At 47.6% G+C, this 8,841-nt stretch overlaps 1 protein-coding gene across 2 annotated transcripts in view; it reads right to left on the reverse strand.

Moving 5' to 3' along the window:
- BIN2 (bridging integrator 2) overlaps nucleotides 1-5,728 on the reverse strand; it is a 45,582-nt gene extending 39,854 nt beyond the window's left edge. Inside the window, exon 1 of one of the 2 annotated variants that reach the window (XR_010342984.1) lies at nucleotides 5,577-5,667. Coding sequence is in view for 1 of the 2 variants with exons in the window: in XM_012450226.3 (XP_012305649.3) it covers nucleotides 5,577-5,657 (81 nt within the window). In the remaining variant the exon portion in view is untranslated. Of the gene's footprint in view, nucleotides 1-5,576 lie in introns of both variants that reach the window. The other variant, XM_012450226.3, reaches the window with a different exon arrangement.
- Between the last annotated feature and the right edge of the window lie 3,113 nt (nucleotides 5,729-8,841).

Here is an 8,841-nt window from a genome sequence, read left to right on the forward strand (position 1 = left end):
CCACTATGCCCGGCGAATTTTGTATTTTTAGTCAGGTTTCGCCATGTTGGCCAGGTTGGTCTTGAATTCCTGACCTCAGGTGTTCTGCCCACCTCAGCCTCCCAAAGTGCTGGGATTACAGACATGAGCCACCTCGCCTGGCCAGTATCTCCATTCGTAACCCAGGGTGTGTCTCATTCCTGGAGCTCTTGCTGTAGTGGTTAAGATCAAGCACTCCGGAGTTAGACGGATATGAACTCCTACCTTGGCCTTTCTACTTACTGACTCTAAGTCTCCAGGCAAGTCACTTAAACTTTTGAGCCTCAGTTTACAGAACCCCCTTTCCCCCATTAAGATAATATTTATCTCCTGGAGTTGTTAGGAGATTAAATGCTATTGGGCATGTAAATTGCGTTCTCAGTGCTGCCCCACAGAGAGCCCTCAATATATACTCACTATCATTATGTTTAGTTTTGCTCCCTTGCCTGTAAATGGTTGTATTTCCTTTTTGATTTGGCCACATCTGTTTGTGTCTGTCTCTAACTCCGCCTCACTTGCCGCCCAGCCCTGGATGTGCACAGTCTGCCATCCTCCCTGGCTCCACCCTTCCCCGCTAACAAAACACTGTCTTCTACCAGAAAGTTGCAAAACCACCTTGTTTAGTGGTAAGTGCAGCTCTTAACTTCCTTTCTGCTACCCCTCCCTTCCTTTGCCCCTATTTGGTTCTTCATAGGTAGAGAAGATAGAAACAATAGAAAAGAGAAAACTTAGTCTAGAGTCAGTGTAGGGGATGACTGGGGCAGACCAGTCTCCCCAATCCCCAAAAGACTCAAGGCCAAAAGGCCTGGAGGGTGTGGGGTCGGGGGGTACTGTGAGAAACTTCCCCACCTTCCAACTTGGAAAGTGAAAATGTGCTACCCCCCTGAAACATACCCCAGTGCTCTGCAGCTGAAGTAATTTGTTGCCATAAGCAACAGGTACATGTAAGTGCACTGACACTATGTCATAGGTGTTCTTCCTCAATGAAAGACCCTTGACGGAACAGGGTGCACAGATGTTAAACAGATGTTTGTTGAAAGAATGAATGAATCCCACTTTTGGATCACTTCCTAATGAAAGCCCATATAATGCTAATCCCTAAAATTCTGCTTTGAGAATTCTGCCCCAATGTGCCTGGCCTGGCAGCTAAGTTAGAATACAGATATTTAAGGAGAAACAGCCAGAGCAAGGCAAGAAGCAAATGTGGCAAAATGTTAACACTTGGTGAATCTGTGTGAAAAATATTCCAGTGTTCATTGATTGATTTTAACTTTTCTGTAGTAGATCAGGTTTAGGGGTGGAAATAGAGCTTTAAAAAAAAAATTATGTCTGGGTACGGTGGCTCACGCCTGTAATCCCAGCACCTTGGGATCTCCCACGAGGTGGGAGATCAAGACCTATCGTGTTTTAGTTAATTCCCTCAATTGGGGTAGTTTGCATAGGGCCTGGATAGTTGATGATATTATAGAATTTTGCTAAAAATTTTCTTAGGTGCAGTAATTTTATTGTGGTTATGTAGGAAATATTTATTTATTTTGTGACAGAGTCTATCTAGCTCTATTTCTCAGGCTGGAGTGTAGTGGCACAATCTCAGCTTACTGCAACCTCCACCTCCCGGGTTCAAGTGATTCTCCTGCCTTAGCCTCCAAGCAGCTGGGACTACAGGCATACACCACCACACTCAGCTAATTTTTATACTTTTTGGTAGAGACGGGATTTCGCCACATTGGCCAGGCTGGTCTCAAACTCCTGACCTCAGGTGATCTACCCACCTCGGCCTCCGAAAGTGCTGAGATTACAGGTGTGAGCCACTGCGCCCGGCTGGAAATCTTTATTTTTAGGATATATGATAAAGTAAGCTTTCCTTAAAAGGTCCTAATATATTTTTCCAGCCTTTTCTCTGACCACTCCCTGTGCTCCAGCTCAGCTGTTATTTCTCACTCCAGGCTCCATGCGTCGCTTATGCTGGCATTTCTCAGCTAGAATGCTCTCTGACCACTTGCCTGAAAAACTACTAATCGTCCATAATTCCTATTTCAAATTCAGCCTCTACTATAAAACCTCTCGATTCTCCCCAATCTTTTTGTCCTCTGAATTCCCTTAAACCTGCATCCCTCAGGTCACTTATTTTATTATTATTATTATTATTATTATTATTTTAACTAGATTGTAAGCTTCTGGCAAGCAAGAATGTCTCTTACCTCTAAATTCCCTGCTGGGTCCAGCCCAGTACCCTGAACAAAGGAGTTTTTCTGTAAATATTTGTTGAATTAAACCCTCTGGGATTTAAGTTGAGTAGATGTCAACAGAGTTTGAAGACCAACAAAGGAGTGGTAAACAACGCCCCTTCCAGGGGGATCTGAGAGGTTTGCCATGAGAAATCACAAACAGATGGTGAAAGCAGCACTATAGTTTGAAATGTGAAGATGTATCATACTAAAAACACACACACACACAATAAAGCCAGCTTAAATTCAGTCTCATGTTGAGTTTGGCCAGGAAATGGAAAACTGACCAAGAATGGGTCATCCCCATTGTGTTTAATGGTCACCAGACCTCCACTCTCAGCTTTTCAGAGGATGGCTGAACAAAATGTGCTTCTACCCCTGAGCTCTGCTCCTGAGAGAGGATCAGCAGGAAGTGGGGGAGGCACAGATGTTGAGAGTGGCTTATCAGGAACGTTGTAAAGCAGCAGCCTGAGGTTAGGATTCAGAGGCAGGACACCTGGGTTTCAGTCATATTTCTGCTACTTACCAATCTCTTTTGAGCCTTGTTTCCTTATTTCTAAAACAGAGATGCTAATAGCCTGCTTAAAGGGTAGAATAGATGAAAGGAGATCATACTGCTAGAATGTTGGCTCCATAAAGGGAGAGATAATCACTTTCTTACATCCCTGTCTCTAATCCATAACAGGTGCTTGATATTTGACACATTTCACTATTTGACACATCAGCTATTACTTATTACTCAGAAGATTAAATCCAACTGCTTGCAGAAAAATCAAAAAGTGTTGCAAGGAATGCTTTCATTTTAGTGCAAATGTCTCCCTCTTCATCTTGCTCGCAACAACTTCTCAAGACTCAATCAAGGACTGGCTTCCAGCTGACAGCTGAGCTCCTGGCATCCCAGGCCATTTCCAACTTACCCAAGTTCAACCTCTGCCTACCCTTGTGTCTAGTCTGGGTTCAGAATATCTTGTTTTCTGCATCAACTGGGAATTCCCCATGGCAGATTTGAGTTTGCTCCTCTTCTTCTGCCTCCTCAGGGTTCAGGCCAGAAGAACCTGAGTGACTGGTTCTCTTTGGGAAGTATTTGACTCTGAGTCAAATGTGACTCCTTTTCAATATAGTTTTCTTACTATATTGGGTTTCATCAAGAATATCAACCCTCTCATTTTACAGGCCCGAGATCTGAAGCCCAGAGCAGGATATCATTTAGCCAAGGTTTGGAGTCCATGCTTACAAAGGAGTGAAAGCCCAAAGCAAGGTCATAGTGTTGACGAGAGGCTAGATGAAGACAGAAGATGCAAGAGTGAAATACAATCAACTGGTATGTCTTTTATTTTTATAAATTTTTATTTTTATTTATTTTTATAAATTTTTGTTCTTATTTTTTGAGACAGGGTCTCCCTCTATTGCCCCGTCTTGAGTGAGGTGGTATGATCACCGCTCACTGTAGCCTTGACCTCCTGGACTCAAGCAGTCCTCCCACCTTGGCTTCCCAACATGCTGGGATTACAGGAGTGAACCACTGTGCCTGGCCTGTATGTCTTTTTAAAATTACTATTATTCATGAGTGTTTTGTCTTTCAGGGCTTTTGTTTTGTTTTGTTTCAACCACAGTATGGCCTTCTCATCTCCAGTACTTCCTGCTCGCCCCCACTGTTTCTAGCTAGATCTTCCCATAGGCACTGCTCTTGGGTCTACCAGATTTGTAAGCCTTCAGAGAGGCTCAAATTAGGATCAAGGTGAAGTTGGGGTAAGTGAAGTAACAAAGTCTGGCTACACAAACTCTTCCCCTTTTCCTCCTCTCTTTCGCATGACCTCAAATGATAGAAAAAGTATACACATTCCCTCCCTTCCATTCTGGGCTCTTAAAGTCAGGAGCTACATCTACATTCCATCTGTTCTTTGCTGATAAATCAACTTGGGAGAGCTCATTGCCCTTAAGCCTTCCCAGGACTCAAACCAGTCTTCCACATTTAGAAGATAATAGAGAAATTTAATTCTTTTCTTTTCTTTTTTTTTTTGAGACAGAGTTTTGCTCTTGTTGCATAGGCTGGAGTGCAATGGCATGATCTCGGTTCACCGCAACCTCCGCCTCCCAGGTTCAAATGATTCTCCTGCCTCAGCCTCCAGGGTAGCTGGAATTACAGGCATGTGCCACCACGTCTGGCTAGTTTTGTATTTTTAGTAGAGACCGGGTTTCTCCATGTTGGTCAGGCTGACCTCAGGTGATCTGCCAGCCTTGGCCTCCCAAAGTGCTGGGATTACAGGTGTGAGCCACCATGCCCAGCCAGAAGATAATAGGGATATTTCAGTTGTTAAGCAGAGCTGTTCATCCAAATGCTTCTAAGTCCATCAGCTCTTAGAAAACCAAAACTTCTCCGTTGTAGAAGGCAGGCTAGGCTTAATAAAGAGAGAGAGAAAAAAAGAAAAACGGAAACTCTATCTCAGGTCCTTCTTGTCTCTCCCTGGTTGACACATCTTCCCAAACCGCCTTGTCTACTAGGGTGTTGGTAGGTGGAGAGCAGAAGTTCAGATTAGAAGCAAGATAATATTCTGGACAGGTAGAAACAAAAATGCCATCAAAATGTGTAGAGAGTGTCCCCAGGATCTAGATTGGCAGGCAAGTAATACATGGGCAGCCTACCTAAATGCCAGTGCTGGGGCAGGGCTACCTGGCACTAACCAAGGATGCACTCTGAACACAGATGTGGTTCACCATCCTGGGAGGTGTACTCCCCCATGCCAAAGGGAGGGTGCAGGAAGCAAATATGGGCTCCTGCTTACATCAGCTGAAACACCACCCAGAGGCCAGGCAGGGTGAGGGAGGGGGAGAACTACGCAGGATTATTCTAGCCTTCGGTGGACTCCCCGTCTAAGCTAAGCGAGGGTGCACCCTGGCACCCGCTGCATCGCTATCTTTGACTGGAGAAATTACCCTCTGAGGAAAATTACCCTCCAGTTCATCATCTGTAAAATACCAATTTTGGATTGCTAGGACAAAACTTGAATCAAAGGTGGCCACCGTCATCAACTTCATTCTTTCACGTTTTCTGGGTCAAACTGAGGGTTGTCGAAGGTTCTGCCAGAGACTGTTGTCTCCCCACCACCCTCATTCTTGCCTAAGATCGGGTGGCCGTCTCTGATCTCTCTCCAATCTGCAAATTTTCATGGAAGCCCACTCCCCACTCCTGTTTCCCCGGAAGAGCAGGAGACCCTCCTCGTCAGCCCAGGCCTTTCGGGGCCACTGAGCGCCCTGCTCGCCCCTCCTGCCCACCAGGCCTCTGCCTTGGCTCACTGAGGGCCGGACAGACGGCGAGGCCCGGCTGCCTACCTTCTCCTGGGCCCTGCTGAACTTCTTCTGCACCTGCTTGGCGAAGAGGCCGGCCGCGCCGCCCGCCTTGCCCTCTGCCATCCTGCCGGCTCCCCGGGGGCCGCCGCCTGGCCCCGCGCCCTGTGGTTTTCTGAGGCCCCCGAAGAGGAAGTGCGGGCTCCCGGCATGCCTCGCATCCGGCCCCAGCCCTGCGCCACCCCAGGCCCTGCGCCACCCCTGACCGCCCCCTGCCAGCCCCGAGGCCCGCCCTGCGGCCTAACACGGTCTGCCCGAGGGCGGCCGGGGCAGCCCGGCTCGGAGGGGCGGAACGAGGCCTGCCCTCAGGCGGCGCTCTCTGGAGGCCAGCATCGGATCTCCAGCCCTGGCCCGGAACCTCGGCCCCACTGAACCGGGTCCTCCGCAGTGGGCCGAGACTCTTTCGCTCCGGGAAGCCAGTTCCCATCACAGTGAGCACTGGAAAGTAACCGCAACCGCAGTGTAGAAAATGGTGTGCGTTCCACTCAGTGATAGGACTACAGTATCGAAAACGCGTTTAAGTTCTGTGGATATGCATGCGAGGCCGCCATTAAACTGCGTATCTTGCTCCAGGTTGCAGCGTAGGCTCTAAGCCTGGAACTGATAGGGATAGAGTGCAGAAAACGGGCAGGACGGTCCATGCAGCTTTGAAAGGGAGGAACAGGCCGGGCATGGTGTAATCTCAGCACTTTGGGAGGCCCAGGTGGGTGGATCGCCTGAGGTCAGGAGTTCAAGACCAGCCTGACCAATAGTGCGAAACCATGTCTCTACTGAAAATACAAAAATTAGCCGGGCGTGGTGGTGGGCACCTGTAGTCCCGGCTACTCAGGGGGCTGAGGCAAGAGAATTGCTTGAACCCTGAGGCTGAGGTTGCAGTGAGCCGAGATCAAGCCAGTGCACTCCAGCCTGGGTGACAGAGTGACACTCCATCTCAAAAAAACAAACAAAACAAAAACAAACAAACAAAAAAAACTGAGCTGGAGATAGAAACGGGGTGGGGGCTGGTTCTTAGGCCAGGGAATGATCGCATTGAAAAAAGGCTGAGGAGGAGAGTATGGACGACCATGCTGGGGATAGGGAACAGGTTTTTCTAGTTGGAGTACAGTGTACTGGATGGAGGCAGAATGTGAACGCAGACACAGATTGTGCAAAGTGGGGTGGGGCTGTTGAGATGACAACTATTGTTTCTCTAGGGAAAAGTTCTCCAAAAAATTCCTCCCTGACCTGTTTGAGGGGATAGCTGGAGATTAGGATGCCAGGCTTGGAGGAACCACGTATTCAGATTTTGCAGGGCAGGTAAAATTTCCTCAAGGAAGGGAAGAAGGTCAAAATAACACTTCTTAAGGAGTAGAGGGGGAAGACAGGAGCCTGACACAAAATCAGAGGCCCTTGTATGCTATTGTGTTCCTGTTCTTTCCCCAAAACAGTCATTACTGCACTCAAGGTCAACTGTGTGGCAGGCATTGCTGGGTGCTCTGAAACTACAGATGAATAAAATGCAGTCCCTGACCTTAAGACGCTTAAAGTCAGGTCGGGGCAGTGGTTTACACTTATAATCATAGCACTTTGGGAGGCCAAGGCAGGTGGATTGCCTGAGCTCAGGAGTTCGAGACCAACCTGGGTAACACAGTGAAACTCCGTCTCTACTAAAATACAAAACATTAGCCAGACATGGCCATGTGTACATGTAGTCCCAGCTACTTGGGAGGCTGAGGCAGAAGAATCGCTTGAACCCAGGAGGCGGAGGTTGCAGTGAGCCAAGATTGCACCACTGTACTCCAACCTGGGCACAGAGTGAGACTCCTTCTCCAAAAAAAAAAAAAAATGCTTAAAGTCTGGCCAGGTGCCATGGCTCATGCCTGTAATCCCAACACTTTAGGAGGCCAAGGAAGGTGGATTGCTTGAGCCCAGGAGTTTGAGACTACCCTGGGCAACATAGCAAGACCTTGTCTCTGTTAAAAATACAAAAATTATTTGGGCATGGTGGCACACACCTGTAGTCCCAGCTACAAGGGAGGCCAAGGTGGGAGGATCACCTGAGTCAGGGGAGATAGAGGCTGCAGTGAACCCTGATGGTGCCGCTGCATTCCAACCTGGGTAAAGAGCGAGACCCTCTCTCAATAAATAAAGAATAAATATTAATAAATAAGTATATAAATAAAGATGCTTAAAGTCTGGAGGTGGAGATAGATGGTAATCGGGTGATTATAATATATTGTGATTAATTCATTTGTAGAGATGGATACATTTTCTGGCAATAGGTGATTAGGGTTTGTTTGTTTGTTTGTAGGCAGGGTCTTGCTTTGTTGCCCAGGCAGGAGTGCAGCAGTGCCATCAGGGCTCACTGCAGCCTCTACCTCCCAGGCCCAAGTGATCCTCTCACCTGAGCCTTCCAAGTAGCTGGGACTAAGGTGTGTGCATGCCACCACTCCTGGCTACCCAGACTAATCTGGAAGTCTTGAGCTCAGGCAATCCACCTGCCTCAGCCTCCCAAAGTGCTGGGATTATAGGTATGAACCATTGTGCCCAGCCAGGTGATTAGGGTTTATTCTGGATTTAGCTTTGGTGATGTCCTAGAAGAGACAGGGTGACAAAAATGGAAGGACTTGATATTGGATGGGGAGGACTGGGGAGAAGCATGGATAATAGCAATACTGCAGGAACACTGAGGGTAGATGGCAATGCTAACAGGTATGTCACTAGCAGAAGGAGGCCAATACCTATGTCCCTCCCAGGACTACATGGCATCCACAGCAATGCAACCCAGCCACTGGCTCCTAAGAAACTCTGTTTAGTGCCAATATCTTGCAAACTGAAATTGATGGTCACTAAATCATGTAGTGTTAGAGAAGAAACACCCTTAGAAGTTAATTAGATAGCGAAGTTGAGTCACAGAAAGGGCTGACGACTTGCCTAAAGTCACCCAGCTCCTCGGTGGTGGAACTGGGATGGGAACAGACTCAACCTCTTACAGCACATGCAGTGTTCTAGAGGCCTCTGCTGAACCTGCCAATTCCAGGGTCTGTCTCAGCCAGTTTCTCCTTCTGTAATGTTTAATACCCTAGTCCCTCCTGTCTGGTCTTTAGTGATTGACATGAAAAGCTGATTCTCATCCTTTTTAGCCTTCCCCTTTCAGTTCCCCCTTTGCCTTCTCATAGGCCACGCTAACAGACTGAGCCTTGGCCAGGATACAGCAGGATTATCAGTTTCCCAGTTCTCTGTAGTTTATAGAACCCTGGATCCGGTTGCC

The sequence above is a fragment of the Aotus nancymaae genome, unplaced genomic scaffold, assembly GCF_030222135.1.
Source record: "Aotus nancymaae isolate 86718 unplaced genomic scaffold, 86718_ANA_hifiasm-v0.15.2.pri h1tg000016l, whole genome shotgun sequence".
NCBI lineage: Eukaryota > Metazoa > Chordata > Mammalia > Primates > Aotidae > Aotus > Aotus nancymaae.